This window comes from Trichechus manatus, unplaced genomic scaffold (genome assembly GCF_000243295.1).
Source record: "Trichechus manatus latirostris isolate Lorelei unplaced genomic scaffold, TriManLat1.0 scaffold00253, whole genome shotgun sequence".
In the NCBI taxonomy this organism is placed as follows: Eukaryota; Metazoa; Chordata; class Mammalia; order Sirenia; family Trichechidae; genus Trichechus; species Trichechus manatus.
In genome coordinates this window covers 2,537,208-2,559,612 of record NW_004444189.1, presented here as the reverse complement: position 1 = coordinate 2,559,612, position 22,405 = coordinate 2,537,208, and the positions used below count along the sequence as shown (strand labels likewise).

General features: G+C 37.9%; 1 protein-coding gene across 1 annotated transcript in view; it reads left to right on the top strand.

Moving 5' to 3' along the window:
* Positions 1 to 22,405, top strand: part of CALCR (calcitonin receptor) — a 42,357-nt gene that overhangs the window by 3,518 nt on the left and 16,434 nt on the right. Inside the window, exons 2-6 of the mRNA XM_004389658.3 lie at positions 3,184 to 3,340; positions 6,571 to 6,681; positions 8,912 to 9,024; positions 11,184 to 11,275; positions 14,459 to 14,585. Coding sequence (XP_004389715.1) covers positions 3,184 to 3,340; positions 6,571 to 6,681; positions 8,912 to 9,024; positions 11,184 to 11,275; positions 14,459 to 14,585 — 600 coding nt within the window. The remainder of the gene's footprint in view (positions 1 to 3,183; positions 3,341 to 6,570; positions 6,682 to 8,911; positions 9,025 to 11,183; positions 11,276 to 14,458; positions 14,586 to 22,405) is intronic.

Here is a 22,405-nt window from a genome sequence, read left to right as displayed (position 1 = left end):
CTAGAGCAAGATGGTACTCAGATTATTATGGCTCATCAAACAACAGAAGTTCCAATTTTTCATTCTTTCGGTATTGAAACAAGCTCTAGTTAACCAGGTCCCAAACAAGGTTCACTGGAGTTTGTTCAACGCTGTAGGAATGATAAGCTTGATGCTACTGTCATCTACATGAACTGTATCTACTTTTAATCATATGGCCATGTCTCCACTATGACTGAGGTTAAAACTGCATTAAACCAAGTAATGTTTTAGTTGAAAATGCAAGTACATGGTTCTTCCACTTGATATTCTTGCACATACTATCTTCCTATGGTCTCCATGAATTTTTAACTAGTGCAGGGTCGTTTCTTAGTTGGTTTTCCAACCCATTTAAAGACAGAATTCTGAATATTGTTTTTGGAAAGAATGCCAAGTCTAAGCAAAATAGTCTCTAATGTTTAAAATATCTAATATAAATGATAGATAAGATTTACATATGACATCAGATTCCATCTTCTAATTTGACTCGAACATGAAGAAAATGGCTCAGCAATTCATAACAAAATTATCAAATGGTAATTCTCATACCAACTGAAGCTTCTAGGAATAGAGCCACAAAAGAAGAATCTAAAATAGAAGTGAAAGGTATATCAATCGTTAATATCTCTATCGTGAGGGCACCATGATCGTTTCTGGCTTTGATGATTACCTGATATTTAGTTAGAAGTTTTAAACACACACTTATACAAATGTAGGCTAATAAATATAAAGGAAACCTAACATAGTATCTCTTCTGAAATACTTTTTTTTAAGCTTTACTAACCACTTTCCAAATCCTAATGGAATATATGATCATCTTATGATTGATGATTCTTTATCTTTCACAGTTTCTTGTTTCAGAAAAAAATTTATAGTGTTGATCTTTCCTGATAGATTGTAAGCTCTACGAGATCAGGGCCATACCTGTTTTATTCATCACTGTATCCTCAGCATCTAGCACAATGTCTGGCTCATCAAGATCAATGAAAATTTGCTAACTGATCAATCTAAAAACTAGTGAGAATAGTGTCACGTGATAACAGAATGAGGTTTAGCCACATCGGTAAAAGATTTGCAAATTTTTAGTCATTTTTGTGGGCTCAGCAATTCTCTTTCTTCTCCCATTAATTCAAGAGGCATTGAATATTTTAAGAGTAGGGTCAACTTTATTCACACTAAGAGTCCACCTAGAGTTGAAACAGCAATGTCGTAAAAGTAGTAAGTATTCACTTCCCTTTGTAAGATCTTTCTATTCAGATGGCTTGCTGTCACCTCCAATACAAATCCAGAATAGAACTTACCTTCCTCCACCAGTAAGGTTCTCCTTTCCCAATTTCTCCTTTTCTCAAGTCACTATTTTTTTTTTTAAGTTATATAGGCTGAAATATCTGGGCTATTATTTGACTATTCCTGCTCTCCAGTCTTTATATTCAAGTATGCCCTCACAATTTTACCATTTGGGAGGGTGCTGAGAGTTGCTCTTTCTTGTTCTATGGCAGGGCGATCTAGTCCAGTTCTTCCACTCCCTGGCTGGCCTCCTCAATGCCAACCTGTGGACGTCCGATGCCTGTCAGAATAATTTTATCAAAACTCTCCTTTCACAGCCTTCTCTAATAGAAAAACAGCAAAAGATTTCTTTTATTATCATATTTTAGTATTAGCTAACATGTATTAAGCCTTTCATGTTGTAGGTACTTTGTATTTGTTTTTGTTTATCCTCACAGCATCCAATGAGGATAGATTTTGTGATTACTACCATCATTTTACAATGGGAAAACTTAGACCTAGAAAGGTTTCTAACTTGCTCAAAGTGACAAAAAATGTTTTAACTCTTTTTCTTGGCTTTCAGAGCCCTGCCTTATCTGATTCTTCCTACCCCCATTACTTACTAAGCCTCAAACATGCTCTCCTCAGTCTAGGATGGTTTTCTTTCTGTGTCTCACACATGCATTTATTACCTCTGGACTTTTGTGCGTTCCTTTCCCTCCATCAGAAAGCCTTCCCTCTCCTCTCTGCCTTCAAATACTACATATATTCACAGTCCAATTCAAATTCTATCTTGTGTCTGTATCCATCCTTGACTATCTTTGCCCATGTTCTCTCTCCACGCTGAATTTTGATTTTATAGTGTGCTGACAGTTTAGGTTTTAGTGATATGCTGTCTCATATGACAAGGATGCCCGATCTACACGATGACATAGACAGCAAACTGTATTCCTACCTTCAGAAGAAGGAGCGTCAGTGTAGGCTGTATTTTTCAGGTCTTCTGCAACAAAATCTCTAAGCAGAACAGGGATATAAAAAGCCACAGATTCAAACACCACTAAGAACTGAAGCTATAACCACAAAAGAAATTGAAATCTGTATAAATACAAGTTAGAAAGGTCCATATGTTAGACAGTGATCTTTCAGACACACACCACACAACTCTGATAAACAAAGACCTGTGGTGGTGATGGGGATTAACTGAGACTGACAAAATTAGTGTCAGTCTGTACTGAAAATGCAAATGCATGAGTAAGATATTTAAGATTTAGGTTGATTTTCAGCGGTGAAAATGAATTACCCTTTATAGGTCATCTGCTGATGAAACCAGTTTAAAGGGATTAAGGCCAATTAACAGCGGGCAGGATATCTCAGAAGAAGAGATTTTTTTCTGTTCTACAGAATAAATAGGGTAAATTTTTGACGGTGAACAATCTGAGCACAAATAAAAATTAGTTGAAAGAATCCAGTAAAAATGTTTATTTACTGCCCTGACATGTCTATTTTTAATAACATGATTCATGATTCTTAAGATTTCCAAAAATGGTAAAGTTGATATAATACTAGTATTTTTGGAAATCAGATTATTTGCTTTGTTTGCTTCTAAACTTTATAATAATAATAAAATTAAAACAATCTTTGATGATAAAGAGGTGCATAGGTGTGTGTAGGAGCTATGCATGTTCAATAATGCGTGGAAACCAATGCAATACAAAATTTGTAGATGAAATGTAAATATAATTTTAAATTATAAAACAAAAATATTGTACATGCAGACTATGAATATTTGTTGCTTGTAGAAGGAAAAACAAATGTTTTCTAAGTTTTTGTTTTTCTCATTTATTTATGTGCTCATCTATCCCTACTCTCCATTTGTAACCAATTTTCCTTTTTATACAGCTTCCCACCCCAATTCTTCCTGACACTCCAAATGACACCTATCTTGAAGATATGGAGCCCGAGCCGTTTCTATACGTTCTAGGACGGAAGAGGTTGATGGAGGCACAATACAAGTGCTATGATCGAATGGCACAGTCACCACCATACGAAGGAGAAGGTAAGAGAAGGATGTTTGTGAACTTGTGTTTCAAACATCATCAAAGACTTATTTTCTTCAGTGGGTAAATATGTGCTGACTGATTCTAATTTAATTTAATATGTCGGTAGTCTTCAAAGCGACTTTCATACTATGGTATGTTATTTCATCCAGCAGACATGCCTAGTTTCTTTACTCAGATTCATCCAACTGCTCTTTGACAAACATGTGCTCTTATGACAGAATTCCTACCGTAACTCACTATTCATACCTGGCAGGTAGGGATGATACAGGCCTAAGTGAGGGAGTGGAATTGGAAAATGACAGGAAGGGGAATCAGAAAATGGCAGGCAGAGAATTTGCCCTAGGTGAAACCTGTCAAAACCCTGTCTTGTTTGGATTAATTAGGTAGCTGTCTTCCCTTAACTGTCAGTTGGCAAGTTCATGCTATTCTTTCTCCCTTTCTATCCCCACTTTCCAGAGGAATTAGATAAAGACAGGCAAACATTGTCTATCTATCATCTTCTCTAGAATGCTCTATGTGACTACCCAAATATTCTCTAGGCTAAACATATTTTATTAGCATTAGAGGGCCCAGAGGAAAACAGAAAGGAGGTTGCAATGACCAAAAATTGCTACATGCATTTAAATCCTCTTCCCTGTCCCCTCAAACATTTCAGAAGAGCTAATAGGATTTTGTAGACCCCTGTACATCCTTATGACAATCCATTTACCTCTGCTTGATAGGAAAAAAAAAAATGAGTTAAATATACTCGTCACTACACGAGGTTTGCCTTCAAATAGTCTTAACTCGTAGTTCCTACTTTCAGCCTTTTCCTTTAAACAACAACAACAAGTTTAGGTCAGTTGGAAGACAGATGCACATGATTTTACCCTCAGCCTGGAGCAGATTCAGTGTTTATTAAGAACCTAAGAAGGCATTAGATGCAACTCTGCCCAAAGGTTAAACCATGTCTCTAAAGCAAGTGAGGCAATGGAAACACGAGACGGAGATTTTCAGAGACCAAGTGAGTGCAGCCCCCTTCATTTTAATCTTAGTCATCTCAGGAGGTTGAACTTTGTGCTATAGGTCATTGTTCAACTTTTTTTTTTTTTGGTGGGGTTGCGGGGGAGACTGCCTTCAAAGCCTGAGGCTCATTCTTTTGAATACCTTTATAGAGGTAAATCCTTATCCTTTTAAGGTGAACTTAACTTTTGAAAGCACTGAGAAAATATTTGGAGCCAATGTTGATGAACATATAAAGTGATCAAACCAACCATTATTTTAGTCAGAAGCAAAATGCAATTCTAAACTAATAAGACTGTTTTTATATGTGATTCATTAACTGGCTGCAAATGCCATCTCCAATAGGAGTTTGAACCTAAAATTGAATCACTTTAACATTAAGAATAGCACCTAGAGCAACAGAGGGAGAGGGGGAGTCAGGAATAGGAAGAGGATATGGAATGTGGCTAATTGCCTCCATGAACAACCACCTCCTTTACCATGAGACCAAAAGAACTGGATGGTCCCAGACTACCATTATTGAACATTTTGATCAAAGATTCCATTGAAGAATCTTGATCAAAAGGGGGGAAATGTAGAACATAATTTCAAATTTTGGTGGAATCCAGACTTTCCAGAGCCATGGAGGCTGGATAAACCCCTGAAACTGCTGCCCTGAGATAGTCTTTAAACCTTGAACCAAAAATATCTGCTGAAGTCTTCTTGAAAGCAAACAATAGTCTAGCTTAGCTAGCAAAAAAAGTCTGCCTTGAGCATTATGCTCTTTTAAGAACTATTTATACGGGATCAAAGTGACAACATGCAATTTGAAAGATTAGATAGGAACCTTAGAGGGCAATGGGTTTGTGTTAATGGGAAAGGAGCAACTCAGAAAAGGAGGAAGAGAATGGTTGTACAACTTGAGGAATGTAATCAATGTTACTGAATTGTACATGTAGAAAGAGTTGAATTGGTGTATGTTTTACTGTGTATATTCTCAAAAATAAAAAGAAAAAAAGAAAAATAGAGCTTTCAGAGGTAGCCCTTTCAAAGGTTTATAGTAGGATCCATATGTTCTAAAGCCATATAGGTATTTTTAATGTTAAGGCTTTTACCCAGAGATGATATGCTATTGCATATCCTTCACAAGAGTTCCCTTGTAGCATTTCTGGAAATATTTTAAAGGAAAACTTTTGGAGGAAAGACAACATACATATGACATGTATTTCTTTTAAAGAACAAATGAAGAAAATTTTACAAAAATGTAAATTCCATTAGTTGTAGGTAAAGACAACACCTTTATTTTGTTGCTGTTGCTGATATTGCTGCTTTTAGCGTTTCCATTTCTGAGTAGAGAGCCCCAGAATAAGATATGCTGGACATCTATGCACCTGTTAAATCCTGCTGAGGATTCCAAAATTTTTGACAACTTTCAATTGTAACCTAATTGTCTAGTTTAAACCTGGACTCCCAAATAGCATATTTAGTTGTGAGAATCAGATTGCCAAGGACAAATTTCCTCCAGAAAATTCAGTTACCTCTTGTCATTTCCTGAACTTTTCTGAAGAACGTAAGGAAAGGGTAGATTAGATGCAACATGCTGATGAAGTTTTGAAAAAATACATTCTTTGAGAATGTTCACATTCTTAAGGTAATTTTTAATATTTTGAAGAATTAGTCCATGTCATAAATTGTTTTGAGTAATGCTGTCTTACACAGTTGCTCTTCAAAGCCTTATGCTGATAATGTTGGGGGAAAAAAAAACATATCTTACAGGCACTACCAGTCCAACCAATCTAAATCCAATTTCTTGGTTTGATATTTTTAAGGAAGGATGAAGTTTCAGAAAGTAAAAACTAATAAACACAGCTCAAAATCCATTTGATTAACAACCAATTTATACCTCAGAATCATGTTCTCACAATTAAATAAATGGAGAACAGAGAAAAATGTACCTCTGCTGGCCAATCTTTGGTGCTACTTGCTTTTTAATAAGGTCAACTTTGGAATCTCTTACAAAGTAGGATTAGAACTAGCCCTATAATCCAATTAGACAATTTGGTAGTGGATTTGCTAAAACTATTTGAAACTTCATTTCCAACATAAATGACTTTTGCTCATTTGAAATGTTAGCCATTGTACCTGGAGTAGAGGGTTCAGCTACCCATAAGATTGTCCTGAGATCAATGTTTTATTACAGTTAAAGCCACATGACTTCAATGTTAACTTCTTTCTCAATGGCCAGGTCCTTATTGCAACCGCACCTGGGATGGATGGATGTGCTGGGATGACACACCAGCTGGTGTGATGCTCTCTGCAACCTGCCCAGATTATTTTCCAGACTTTGATTCATCAGGTAGAATATTTATTTTAATTTCATATTTTACTATGAAGCTTTTAGAGTTATCATCTTTCTGAGAAAATAAGCAGTTGTGAAATATACCTACCTAATCATAGTCTACAGCATTTAGCCCATTCTAAAAAAGAAAAAAAAAAAACTCGTTGCCGTCGAGTCAATTCCGACTCATAGCAACCCATCCTAAAGGGGTTCTTTAATTGAAGTATTGCTCAGTAGTACAAACATTGCAAGCTGTCCTTATTTTTTAAGTCACGTTGCTGGTCAGTTGTGCACATTGATCTTAAATTTTAGTTTATAAAATTAACTTTTCTAACACTCTGTGAATAGTTTTATTCAATTATTTTTCAATTCTATCGTCTCAGACTTAGTGACTTATACAGAGACTTACTGCAGATACACAGGACTGGGCAGTGTTTCGTTCTGTTGTACATAATAGGGTTGCTGTGAGTCAGAACTGACTCAATGGCACCTAACAAAAACAACATGCAGATCCTTGATCTAGAGTTCACATATACAGAGATGGTGTAACATGCACAATGGAATGTTTATAACCTTGAAAATTATATAAAACAGCAGTCAGTGTGGTAGCGAAAATAAATCAGAAGGTGTTAATTCTAGGCACTTTCCAGACTGCTCTTCCAATAGCAGATTTTAAAAATATACTCAGATTTTAAAAATAAGACTGATACTGTTATAATGGATCATACAAAAGCCAGCATTGTGTCTCACACAGCATGGGCAGTCAATAAACACGTGTTGAGTAAATGAATGACACCAAATTCACTTTAGTTATAAAAGTAATATGGGAATGCTTTATAGTGAATATCACATTTTACTCTTCAAAAAATTTTTCCTACATATTATCTCATTTTATACTCATAGAACATTTGACAAAAAACCACAAGTCTCCCGAAGCCTTGCCTAGCCCCCTCTCTTGTCCCTTTCCTAACAGAAAGCTTTTAATAGAAACAAACCCTCAACCTAAGCAAGCAACCACAGAATTATTGAGATGCTGGTTAGAGGTGTGGTAAAGTGCCAGGCTTTCCTTCTCTTTGCTAAACATCAACCCCAAAGACACGGACACCTTTGGCTAAAACTTCTCTGATTCCTATGCCAAGTTTAACTCCCAGCTGTCATTCCTATCATCATATATTCTCATCTGTGCCTGCACCTTCACACTAAGGACTCAGTCATTGAATTTTCTTCTGACTCCAGTCTCCAGTCCTGGAACAATTGTCACCAGACTTTGAGGCTTAATACAGTGCTTAATAATAACCCTATAGTAGCTTTGCGATCAAGCAGACCTGGATTTGATACCTGACCTTTCTACTCACTAGATATTGAAGGGGAATTTACTTAACTTCTCTAAGCCTCCGTTTCCTCATATATACAGTAAGAAGACCAATATCTACCTCAAAGAATCATTATTAATATTAAAGAAGATAATTCTGCACAGTACCTGGCCCGTGGCAAAGGTGGAAATCTTTAATATGCCGATCCAGCTGAGTCAGCAAATTACACTAACTGGCTCCAAAGAGATAAATACCTAAGAGATGTTTGAGAAAGTAAATAGTAAAGACTGTGTTACAAACCGCAGCTGTAACCTTGTGGGATGGAGAGAGATGATACAAATGAAATCTTTTGAGAAGCAGAAAAAAATGACTTCTAGATTCATCCCTTAATTTCAGACTTCTTTGTTCTGCTGGATTTAACCATATGAAATTGCCAATATTTGGCCACTTTGACCCACAAAAACTGCAGCTTCATACAGTCAATCTAATAAAAAACACTATATATAAATGAAAGCTATAGTCTTGCTCTCCTCACATAGTTCCTGTCTATAATCAGAAGTTACAATGTTTGTTAAAAAGTATGCGATAGAGTGTAAGTAGCACTTTGGAGGCTGACTGACCTGGGTTTAAATCCTGGTGCACCCACTATCTAGTGACTTTTCAAACTCTATAACCTTTCTCACTGTCTGTGTTCTTGTTTATAAAATGGAGATAGTAATGCCTGCTTTACAGTGCTCTGCTGAGGATAAAATAAGATAGTGCATGTTAAAATACCTTCTATAATACATGATTCATGGTAGCCTCTATTGACTTATATTCAAATTCAAGTTCTATATAGTGATTTACACCTTGGAATGGCTTTTCAGTTATAATTTATTATTTTTCATTCTTAGGATTTCAAGATATTAATGCCATAATTTATTTTTCATTAACAGAAAAAGTTACGAAATACTGTGATGAAAATGGGGATTGGTTTAAGCATCCGGAGAACAATCAAACCTGGTCCAACTATACTCTGTGCAATGCTTTTACTCCTGAGAAGCTGAAGGTAGGTTCCTTTTTAAATTTCAGTATTGGGTGAAAACACCATGATTTATACATGAAAATGGAAGTATAACTGTAAAATATCTGTTACCAAGAAGTCAACAGATTTTATGGAAGGAAATCAGATGATGACTTGTAAGTTCTAGGGACTCTGTGAAGTGGCATTTGAGAAAATGATGAGTTTCACTTCTTGGTCAGCCTCGGTGGCAAAGGGGGTTCCATTAGAATATGGAATCAGTCATTTATGGCAAGATGAATCATGTCCAGTAGAGAATATGATAAGATTCACTATGATGTCAGGACATTAAGCATTTTCAGGGGCTGTCTAATATTTCTCTCCTCCTAGAAGAGTTCCAAATCTACAGATTTTCCACAAGCCACAAACTAACAGTTGCCCCCCTGGGCTGGCCATGACCTGAGTTTCACTATCACACCTTGAAGGAACCTCTTAGAATGAGATTGTTACTGAGCCCATTAGTAAAGGTGTGGCTGTTCAGATTATTTTCAGTGGGAGTTCATTCTGATTTTTTAAACGGGCGTCATACTGGCTCTTAAGTGTTTTGAATATCATCTCTGCACAGAAACATTGATTTAAGCCATTGAGGGGAGAAAAATGAAGATATTCTCTCTCTTCTTCAGATGTACCAGAAATCTGAAGAGATCATTAAGCCTACAACAAACCCCTCTTCCCACAGATCAGGAGAAATAAATGGTCAACGTTTAGCCATACAGGGTATCTCTGAGCGACCCTGGTGGCTATAACAGAAACTTTTTGTTTTCTTTAAAGATATGCCTGTATACTAAATAATTACTAAGTTGAAAGATAGAAGCACATTACTGCTTTTGTTGGCTGTAGAGAAGCTTTTGGAGTATAGAAAAAATTCCTTTCATTAAAAACAAAACAAACGAACAACACCAAAAACAAAAAAGCCAAGAAGAATAAATAGCTTAGAGACCAGGTACTGGCTGAGGCACCAAAGCCATTTTACCTCTTCACAAATTGCTTAGTCTCCCTACATCCTAATGGAGAGCTATTTCCTTAATAAAGTCTAATTGAAATGGCATGTCTCTGAGTAAGGAATTTTCTGAATGAGCAGATTAATATTTAAAAAAAAAAAAAAAAAAAAGTAACCCTGTTAACTGAATGGCTACAGATAGTACAGGTCCAAATAAAAATCTCAGTGTTATCATATTTGACCTTTAGTACTCTCCGCTATCCCCGCTAAAACAAACAAACAAACAAAGAAAAACCCAAACCCTTTGCCATCGAGTCGATTCCAACTTATAGTGACCCTATAGGACAGAGTAGAACTACCCATAGAGTTTCCAAGGAGTGGCTGATGGATTCGAACTGCCAACCCTTTGGTTAGCAGCCATAGCTCTTAACCACTGCACCACCAGGGCCCCTCTACCCCCTCTAGGCACATATAATGATCACAATTCTTTCCACAAATCTTCCAACTAAATGCAGGCACAGAAGATTGAAAAATACATATCTTTAGAGAGAGAGAAAATATATTTAAATACAAAAACAGAAACTCTCAATCTTGGGACTAGCACAAGGATGACAATTAAATTATGAGCTGTTGTTTTAATCTTACATATTACCAAAACCAAACCTGTTGTGTGGAATCAATTCCAACTCATGGTGACCCTATGTGTTACAGAGTAGAAGTGCTTACGCGTTGTTGTTGTTGTTATTAGTTGCTACTGAGGTGATTTCGACTCATGGTGGCCCCATGTGTGCAGAGTAGCACTTCTTCATAGGATTTTCAAGGCTATCACCTTTCAGAAGCAGATCACCAGGCATGTCTTTCAAGGCGCCTCTGGGTGGGTTCAAACTGCCAATCTTTCAGCTAGTGGTTGAGCATGACTACTGTGTTTTCAAGTTTCATTTAAAACTACTTGTGAAATATGTTTCTGAATGAGATTTAACTCATCTCAGGTAACTTTGTTCTTTGAAAATAGGTCAATTTATTTCCGTAAAATAACATCAGTAAAAATAAAAAATAATTTAATTCTCTAGGTTATTATTTTAGTAGGTTTTTTCCAAGGGAGGAAACTATTTGTTGATTTACACTGATATTTAAAAGCAGACACTATTTTCCCTCTGCTACAGCTGTTTATTCATCTTTTTGTTTTTGTAACTGTTTTTTCTTCCAGAATGCGTATGTTCTGTACTATCTGGCTATTGTGGGTCATTCTTTGTCGATTTTCACCTTAGTGATTTCGCTGGGGATTTTCCTGTACTTTAAGTAAGTACACTTTTGATTTTCTTCTTTAAGGTACTACAATAAATGGTAAACTCCGCAGAGGTGTGTGTGTAGGAGTCTTCTGCAAATCGCAAGAGACATGCAACATTGGAAGTCATGCAGAGCAAGAAAAATAAATGAGTTAAAATATGCTATTTAACCGTGTCTTTGAGGAGAACAGAATGGATTTGTATAGTCTGCAAAAACAATGTGCCTCCTTCCCAAAATGAGACAGTCCCGTGAGCCCATAAATACACTGTGGCAACATGGCTAAGATTCCATTAAGTATTGAGAAGAGGGTCCTCTTTCTTCCCTTACCTTCACTCTAATCTATGAAGTTCATGACAATAAGTTCAAATGAACCTGGGCAAGTTATGCGATGCATCACAAGTGGATTTGGTCAAAAGAGAAGCGGGGTTAGTAAAGCCATGATTCCTAACTGAGTCTTTCTTCTTGCCCTTGACTCACTCAACCAAGATCAAGAGGAATCTCTAGAAGAAGACGACCTATTGTCATGTGTAAATTCTTTGTCCCTGCAAACCTAGCATTGTTAACCACAATCATCTTCTAAAACACTGAGAGAAATAAAATTCCAATGAAGGTTTCTATTCTGAGGCTGTGTCTATACACCTGATTACATTATCTATGGCAAAATGATTAAATTGATATCGATACTGATTTCACAATAAAGGAGAATTAAAAATGTTGATTCTCCTTTACAGGAATGACTTTATAATCTATGTAGGACAATAACATATGATTGTATTAAGAAAAAAACAAAAGAAGCAAACCTGTTGCCATCGAGTCGATTCCGACTCATAGCAACCCTATAGGACAGAATAGAAATGCCATAGGGTTTCCAAGGAGTGGCTGATGGATTCAAACTGCCAACCTTTTGGTTAGCAGCCATAGCTCTTAACCATTGTGTCACCAGGGCTCCCTATTCAACTTTAATTAGTCCCAAAGCTAAATAATCTGGCAAAACCCTTGTAGAGAGTGTGGGGACAAATTCTGTAGGAAACATCTGATTTTGTCCTACTCTGTCTCAATTCCAAAAACCTACCAAACAGCAGTTTTGAATCTGGGGAGGAGAAACAAGTCTCACTGATTTATCACCTAAATCTAATAATGGGAAGGTATAAACTCAGCTAGATGCTCTGCAGAGCAGACACAACACCTGTCAAAGGCAGAAAACTTGCAAGACCCAGAGAAACAAGGCAGTCTCATCGAGTTCCGTCTCTCACAAGTTTCACTGTATAATAAAAACTGTTAACCAAAAAAAAAAAAACAAACAAACTTGTTGCCGTCAAGTCGATTCCAACTCATAATGACCGGGCAGTACAGAGTAGAACTGCCCCATAGGGCTTCCAAGACTGTAAATCTTTACGGAAGCAGACTGCCACATCTTTCTCCACTGCAGTGGCTGGTGGTTTGAACCCGCTGACCTTTGGGTTAGCAGCCAAGTGCTTAACCACTGTGCCGCCAGGGCTCCTAAAAACAATTAGGCTCAGTTTATTTAACACATTTCTCTACTGCTAAATTAGATAGCATATGGTAGTGTGTGTATGTGTGTGTGTGTGTGTGCGCGCGCGCGTGTGTGTGAAAGCTCTTTTCTAAATCTCATCTTTATCATACACCACCTCCTGGAGGTGAAGTTCTGCATGCTACCCCTGCTTAGCAAGTTGAAAATTTTAAAATATTACTTATGAACTATTTACTAATGCTTAGCTTTCTGAAAAATTGAAAAATGTAGCTAGAATAACGAATATACGGTCTAACAGATTCCTTCATTACTTAAATTTAAAGTTACCTTTTTGTACAGATAATTGATAACTCACTTTTCTTTGATTTTGAAATATAGGAAAAAATGGTAAACATAGACAATTTGCGTATTTCATCTTTCCCCAGAATTTCCTTTTCAAAATTCCTAAGATTTTTATTTTATTTTGAAGTTTTACTTTATTTTGTTATAATGAGTCGTTGTCATCATTAACTACATGTTTTAAGCTTTCATGTAGTGAAATGCTAAACATTTTGTAATGCAATCGAATATGATAAATAAAAGATTCTTATTCCTCTAGGATAATCATTCCAATTCTACCATAGCTATGTTGCAGGATATCTCCAGTTACATCAAAAAGTAAATTTAAAAAAAAATGTGTTGCCATCGAGTTGATTCTGACTCATAGCGACCCTATAGGACGGAGTAGAACTGCCCCATAGGGTTTCCACAGAGCAGCTGGTGGCTTCGAACTGCTGACCTTTTGGTTAGCAGCCTTTGCTTTTAATCACTGTGCCACCAGGGCTCCAAAAAAAAAAGTGAAATAAGTTATTCAAAATAATGTTCATATATGCGAGAATTCACACAAATACATATGTATACACTAATGAAGTGAAGGAGAAAGGAATGAAAAATTCCAACAAGTTGCTTAGTATCCAAAAGGTTGGAAATGGCAACGCCAAGAAGCAGCAGCACTCAAATAGGTCTCCTAGGTTGCAGACCACAGTAATGCTTCACAAGGAGATCTAGCCTGAGCCTATTTAGAATTCTCTGCTTGTGTCTGAGCTCCACCATCAGGACACTATGGAGAAGAGGAACCACAAGTTGATGCTGTTGAAATATGAGATCTAAGAAGAGGTTAGCGGGATGGTAAAGAGAAGGACGACAGGAGACTTAGTAAATCTTGTGTACGCGTTGGGTCAAGGACACGGATTCAATACTTTGTCGCAGGCAGCCTTGGTGCTGACTTCATGCCCTCATACCCCATCTTATCATGCAATTTCTGTGTTACATCAATGAACTATATTATAGACTCTTCATTTGAAACATGTTCCAAAACTTAATGGCTTCTCTTATAAGAATCCTTATTTTAATTAATTTCATGGCATTTGTTATAATTAAAAGTGATTTTATCACTAACTCTTTGAGTTATTATAAGAAGTCACCCTGAGGACTGAAAACTTTGAGCTGCCGTGACTGAAAAACTGTTTTAAAAACTATTTCAAAAAATTGGGCAGAAAAGTAGTGATGGGTCTAAGAGATGGGAGCAGCCTCACTTATTTCTTTATGTTCTCTGATTTGTTGTTAAAGGAAATATTTAAAATATTTCCCATGTGGGGTTTGTCCAGGTACTTCAACATTTCATCCCTGGTTTATGCTTTGTTATGCCCCCTCCCCGCCCCCAGGACTCTCGGCTGCCATCGTGTTACCCTGCACAAGAACATGTTTCTTACCTACGTTCTGAATTCTACGATTATCATTATCCATCTCGTTGAAGTAGTACCCAACGGAGAGCTGGTGAGAAGGGATCCGGTAAGCACTGCAGGATTTTGTTTTTTATTTTATTTGAAGGGATACAGTATCTGTAAATAGTGAACATGGTGTTATTATTTGACCTAAGCAGCAGTTAATATGTATAAACCTATTTACTTCTACAGCTGAGTTTTATATTAAGCAAGACATATCATTTCTATGTAGTCCTTGGAAGTAATTGTTACATGCTAAAGGGTTAAGAATGATTAAATTATAACCAAATAAAAATCACACAACAAACCATGAGTTTTTATGACTAATCAATAACTTATTAACATCTATGGTAAGTGTACTTAGCATGTATTGTGAGCGTAGACAATACTAAGTACACTAAGGCAGTGCTCCCCAGTAGCCCCAGTGTGTCATTAATGGGCTGCAGGTGTGCCAGACCGGGCTTGGGCCAGTCACCTCTGCTCTGAGTAGCTATGCGTTTACTCTGCTAAGGTATACAAATATGACCATGTTCGATGTCTGCACGACTTGGCAAAGGTTTAAGCTGACATAGAGAATACAAATACAGTAAATATTTCTACTTTTAAAAAATCCAGAACTGTTTCTTTATTACCACTATGTCAAACCTGCCTTACTTGATTTTAATAATAAACCTTTCCCTCTGGATATCTGTTAATGAGCTGGCAGAAAACAATTGGCGTGCTTTAATTGGACATTTGAAACAGTTTAATAGTGTGGTTATTTATTAGGTTAGATATGAATTGCCAGTAATCAACCTACAAAACTGGCAAATCCATATGTTTCATCCTAATACAAATGTCTCGTTCTATTATACATACGGTTGCTGTGAGTTAGAGCCGACTGCAGGGCACCTAGCAACAACAACCACACAAATGTGAGGATAATACCCAGGGACTAGTACCATCTGAGGTCTGAACGGACAAGTGGAGAGAACGGTGTAGAAACCTAAAGACAGAGAGGCGATGGTGTGGTGAGGGCTGCCCTACAGAAACTCGGGCTGTCTGTCTAGGGCCACAACTAGCCTGTGGCAACTTCATGGAGAGGGAGTGGGGAGATTAACACCCCTCGTTCACTCTCCTCTCACCTCCCAATCTCTGACGGTGCTCCTCGTTGACAGAGCCCGACCAGAAACCAAAGGACAACGGAGCCCTGATGCAGACATACAGATCCACCTCTTGGCCCAGAGTGAAAAGTGCATCTTGCTGGACACAGAACCTATCTAGCACACAGTGAATGGCCAAGGGATATTTTCTTTCTTGTCTCTCTGCTTAAACTGTGTTTTGCAAGCATCTGTAGATAGCCTCATCTTTCAAAACTGGCATTTGACAGCTCTGCCAACCCAACAACAAAAATGCGTGAAATCTGCCTGGAGCATGCCTCCTGCGTGACCATGGCATGGCATGGGAAAGCAGCTTAATGTGGCTGCTAATGGATCAGTAGTGTTAACAAGTTTTGCAGTATTAATATATCCAGAAAGGCATTATAATTCAACTTTTAAAATCATGAGACAAAGTCCTGTCTTACTCTCCTACACAATAATGTGAGCACATGGGTTTACCTCAGTGAGTTTCCTTTTTTAATATCAACTGATTTTAATGAAAATTTAATCCTCAGAATACCCCCAGTGAGTGATGGTGATCGTGGTGTATGTTACCCCCTTTTTTAAAGCTGGGAAAACTGAGACTCTGAAGGTAAGTGTCCTTGGTGCCATGGATAGTTAGAGCTGGGATTCAAACCCAGAGCTGTCTCACACAGAAGCCCATCCTCTTTCCTCTGCTCTACATGGTGTTCTTCATTGTCTTTATTTACTCAAGAAGATGAGTTCTTAAAGAAATGGGCTCAACCATTCCAGAGTGATGACTCTGTCCATGATTGGACATGTACACCACAGTTAATTAGGGAAACTGACTCCCACCAAGTTTAAAACAGTTGTAGAAGCAATTAAGTAGGCATCTCTCAGCAGAGAAGACACAGAACTTTGGCTTCCCACTTCCCATTAAGTGTGGAGACCCTGAGAAAGTGACTCAGTGTGTGAGATAGACTAGGAAACGGCTAAGTCGTTAAATAATCAACCACACTGACCTGAGCACAGCTCTTAGTAAAATCATGAAGTATTGTAAATTCTTGAACAGACCCTCTCCCATCTCTGTTTTGGGAGTCTCCCAGTCATACCTCATGCCTCCAGGTTGGTTTCTGGTTGTAAGGGTGAAGGGGCCTTATTACCCTTTGTAAGATCCTGCCAACTCTGTTACCTTCTGGGGTGGCGGGGAGGACATTACTCTCGAGTCAAATCCAACTCATAGTGACCCAATGTGTGCAGAGTAGAACTGTGCTCCATAGGGTTTTCAAGGATGTGACCTTTCAGAAGCAGATCACCAGGCCTTTGTTCTGAGGTGCCTCTGGGTGGGTTCAAACTGTCAACTTTTGGTTAGTAGTTGAATGCTTAAGTATTTGAGCCACACAGAGACTCTTATCTTCCCTAAATCGTCTAAATTCAGGACTCTTCTGCGTTTACTATTATATTATAGAAGCCATTTGACTTCTATCAAATTAGAATAATAAAAACTGCCCTTCTTACCTCTGAGGGGCTGCCCTAGGGTTCCAAAGAAGTATAAAGCTTTTAAAAATTCCCGAGGGCATCTATTGAAAGTAATTGCTCACAGGATTGCAGTTAATCCGTGTCCTATGTCCTATGACTAACTCCCTAGGTGTCTGTATTTGGCTTTCTCAACAAGCCTGTTACTGTAATAATTGTTCTTAATGGTGTCATGAGTTGTCACTGCTGGATGTTTTCAATGTCATGGGATAGTATAGGGACAGACATGCTTAGGCACTGCACCAGTCACAGCACACAGGCTCCCTCCTAGCTGCCTATGAACCAGCCCAGCCCTACCTTGCAGCTCCCCCACCACCAAAGGACATTGACTAAAGCCTGTAAGCAAGTGCTGAGGGATCTGGCTCAGCCACCAGGTAGCTGGTTTCCTGGGAGAATTGGAGTGTGAATTTGAGGGAGCCGGAGAAATTAATAAGAAACTTTCTTCTGGATATAGAGGAGTGACAGTAGCTCTCCCACACACATTAGGCATTCTGAAAGTGGCCTAAGTTTGAAAAGAAGGAAAGAAGCTTATCTTTATGGCATGACTAGCACTTGGTTCTTGCAAGCAATATATTTTACCCTAACAGACTTGTTATTTTTAGCTATGAAAGAGCAAACTTCCTAGGGAAAGACGATGTAACACTTGAAAGGCTTTGTCGAATCAATCCAGTGTTTATTAAGCACACAAAACTCAAATTATAGTCTTCAGGCTGAACTGAATTCATGCCATTTTGGAAAAATATCTATTTGTGACATTTCCTTCATAATCCTTAGGAATGTGTCAAGCCTCACATGGAAAAAGCTCCTTGTGCCTCACAACCGTGCATGTGGGGTTCAGGCCTATGTTTACCTGTTTCAAAAGTGATTTTTCATTGGCAAACAAAAGAGCAAAAAATATGTATATTTTGTTCTGTGTGCCTGAAAGAGAAGCTTCCTCTGAGGTTGGACAAAATGAGAACAAGTCACCAATAAAAAGCCACTTATGTTGGCAAATAGGGCCAAGTCATAATAGGAGGATGCAATGTGCCCACTTTCACATTTCCAGATGTCTGTTTCTTCCATAAGACAAAATTTGAGGAGTCCCTGGGTGGCGCAAATGGTTAAGCATTTGACTACTAGCCAAAAGGTTAGCAATTTGAACTCACCCAGAGGCACCTCAGAAGACAGAGCTTCCAAAAGATCACAACCCTGAAGACCCTACAGGGCAGTTCTACTCTGTCCTACAGGGTTGCTATGAGTTGGAAGTGACTTGATGGCAATGGGTTTGGTTTTTTTGGTTTTAACCCTCCGTATACAAACAGCATATGCAGCTCTCTCTCTTCAAATAAAACTAGTTCAAGGAAGAGCAGGAAAGAACACTCAAGTAGACATATTTTATACATTATTCATCCTTGAAACTGCTTATTTACTAGCTCCAAGAGAGACACAGGTGATGAAATCTGTGCTGTATCTCACCTTGAAAAATGTGTATTATGTTATAAATGCATTCATGGATGCTCAATTTCTTGAATATCTTTTCCCATCCAAAAGATGAGTAGATTGCAGTTGAAACTATAAGTTGGAGAATCAAAAAAAGAAGAAAAATTATCTCTATTATAGTAGATTTTAATATAAAGGGGAGAAACAAGAACTAGGAAAGAAGGCATAACTGCTAATTCTAAGCCCCATCTTTCCTAGGAGTAAAGGTCTCCGTCTCTAAAAAACAGACAAAATATTATCCAAAAGCTAAGGACCACATCAACATATTACTAAGTTACATGCAGAATCATGTATTTAACATTACTTTAAATGAATTATTTGAAGTATTGGTTTATCCTGAAAAATTGACATTCCAGAAAACATTAATGTTCATCCTAGCCTTGTCTTCCTTGGAGACAAGGAAGAGAAGACAAAGAAAAACAGCAGAAGAGAGTTTTGAAAAAAGGGACATTTTTGCATGTTGTCAATCTACAAATTTTTATTGAAATCACAACTACTGTGAAAAGCATAATGACAGTCCCAAGTTAAAGAAAAACACATCCATCAGCACTTCATCTTTCTGTGATTCAGGCATATATCTCCTTTAAAAAAAAAAAAAAACAGAATACATAATTTTTAAATATTCTTTCTCCCACAGGCAAACTAAAAGCAGAGTTGTGGGTTGTTTTTACAATTTGACTCAATTTTCAGGTCACTAAATCAGCAGTTAAGAGGCAACAAGACTTTCTTTCCCAATGCCCAAAGGAATCTATTAAAAGAAAAAAATTGTCTTAAAGAGGGGAGCTGCATCATCCCAGATGTCGTTGCATTCCTTCTATAAGAGTTTATTTTGCTATGTTGAGAGCAAAAGAATGCACAATGTCCGTTGTCCTCAATGGGGCATCCCTATGGGTTTGTGGGCCTTTCCCCCTTTCCCATCAAAGTAGTTTCTTTCCTTGGAAGTTTATGGTTAGGCAGCTTCTTTTCTGTACAGCCAAAGGTGAGCATCTTATATTTTCACATACTTAAAAAAAAGTTAAAATAACTCATGGCATAAATAAGGGCCGAACAGATCCTCAGTTTGTTGAGTGATGTGAAAATTGCCCATTGTCATCTGCGTCATTCAAACATTTCATTTCCATAACATCTAAAATTTTCATTTTCTTGTTCTAGCTGCTCATCCAATGATCTTCCTGTGGAGAGTCAGGAGGCAGAATTAAAATCATTGTTCTTGCTGCATCTAAAGGAAGCTGTCATCGTAACTGTCATTTTCTAGAAAGAAATGTCTCTTTGAACTTTTTATCTGGGTCTGAAATGGACAATACAGGGAGATTAGTTTTTACTGGAAACCTGAGCACTTTGCACCTCAAAAGCTGAAACAATAGACTCACATTTCCCATAGCCTCTTAAATAAGTCAAATGATCCCCAGGTTCTGAAAAACAAAAATCAGTTTCTTCTAAACCTCTATTGTTCAGGACAATTGAGCCACCAGGGTATGTCAGAGCTTCATCATAGGCACAGGAAGATCAGCTAGGGATGGATCCTCAGAACCAGATAATGGTAAAGTGCAGCATGGAAGCTGGACTCCTCCTGCTCAGCCCAAGGGCAGCCTGCAGTAAGGGAGGGCATATAAATGTGAGGGAGAGAACAGGGATAGCAGATGTTTGACATGAGAGATCAGCGGCAGATAAAACCAGAATAGGATTATCTACTTCATTAGCCTATGGAAGAAATTAGATTGGGAATGAAAAAGTAAGATGGGTTTGAGAACAATGCAAAGAAAATAATGCCAGATGTGGTAATGGAATGAGGTATCTTACCCTGGTCATTTATGCTAGTCCCCTTTACTTACCTGTCAACTCCAATAAATGGTCTTATAGCCAAGATCATGTGGTACAGAAAATTATAGAGGATTTCTGTCTTCCTTTTTTAATTTATTATTTATACTTGGCCACTTTCCCACATAGATTCGAAGAGTAATTTATTCCCAACATGGCTTTAAACATCAACCAATTTTCCATTTGGCCAAGCTTGGTGGAACTCATTGCACATGAAATCAGTGACTTCAAAATGGTGTATTGTGAAATGGTTAACATAGAGAATCTTTATCTCATCATTTGCTGTTGGTTTCCCCTTCTTTGAGAAGGCTGTCACAAGTTTAGTGCAGAACTTCTTACACAGTTGTTTTCATTCACTAAGATCTGCCAGTTGAGATGCTAGAGGTTTTTGCACACCGCCTTACGGTATTTTGGTTTGTTGCTAGAAAGCTGTTGTCAATTTTATATCTGCTATTCTTAGCTGGGTTGCTCCAAATAGTATTAATATTGTTCTCAAATCCTAGCTCTTCTACTTAGTTACAGATGACTCTGCAATCTTGGGCAAATTACTTAACCTCACTGTGCCTCACTTTCTTAATGAGTAAAATGGAGATAATAATCGAGCTAGTTGTGAGGATTAAATGAACTAATACACATAAAATTCACAAAATAGGGTTTGGCACATAACGACCTCAAATGTTAGCTATCATTATCCATGTGATTGTTGTTAACATGTCATTAGGCCTTCAGCACTTGTCAGTTTCTAATTGTGGCGCCCAGTTTTGTTCTGTGTTTCACAGCATAGGAGATGTGGAAACTCAGTGATTTGTAAAACACTGCTTCAGTCCAAAAGAGACTAAGTGTAAAAGCAGAATGCACACACTAAGGTGTTTGTAGATCACAAATAACCAAAAGGTCTGAGAGCATAAAACTAAACTGGTCATGGCTTGGGAATTCCCAATGACGAGTGTCAGAATACACTCACCTCACCAGTGAGCTGTTACTTTTTGCCCCCACCACATTTCTAACAGGCTCCCTCTTTTATCAGTCAGGATTGAGCATATTCTACTTTTCCATTTGCTCTGGCTTTGTTTTCTGAACACTTTCAGAATGCTTCCTTCCCCAGTTTTCGGAGCATCTTCCAATGCGTGTATCTCGAATGGGACTTGTGTCCCACCAGTGCCTTTTTTTTTTAACAAACCGAATCACGACTACAATTCCAGAGATTCAAGCTCATTTTCTTTGTGACTTTATCAGTAGCATCTCAGGATTGCGTGTCAGACTCACATTTAGTCAAAAATGTTACATCTTTTAAAATCCTCTGGAGAAAGTCTGCAGTACTTTTTTCCAAAGTTATGTAATGCTCACTTTCTGACTGAGGGTCATTTAGCTGGTTTTAAAGACTGTACAAGTTGACAGTTTTCAAGTTGATATGAGGGCCTTTTTGCCCCTCAGTTTGTCACCTGCACTGGCATCTTGACACAAAGGCCTGTAATTCCTCTTCTTGAAATTTGCTTACATGTGTGGATCAAAGTCAGATTGTCTCTCATGTCATTGTGAGTCCACTGGAACAGGAAACTGTGCTCTTTGATGGTTAGAATTACCAGCACTGGAAGGCCAGCAAGTAACAAAAATGGGTCAGATACTGAGGAAACTCCCACCTATAAATCTATTCAAAGTGTGGTCCGGGGACCAACAGCATCAGCATCACTTGGACACTTGTTAGAAAGGCAGAGTCTCAGGCCCAACACCAGACCTACAGAATCAGAATGTCTGTGACTGGGGCCTAGGAATCTGTGTTTTAACAAGCCCTCCTGGTGATTCTGATGCACACTAAAATTTGACGCTTTTATTATTTACATTTGAATTGGATCCATTTGGAGGGATTCATTATAACGTCTCTGTTTTCAAGAGCTCGTAATCCTTTAACTAATCCATGCCAATATCCACTAGAGTTTAATGTCAAGGGGTAGAT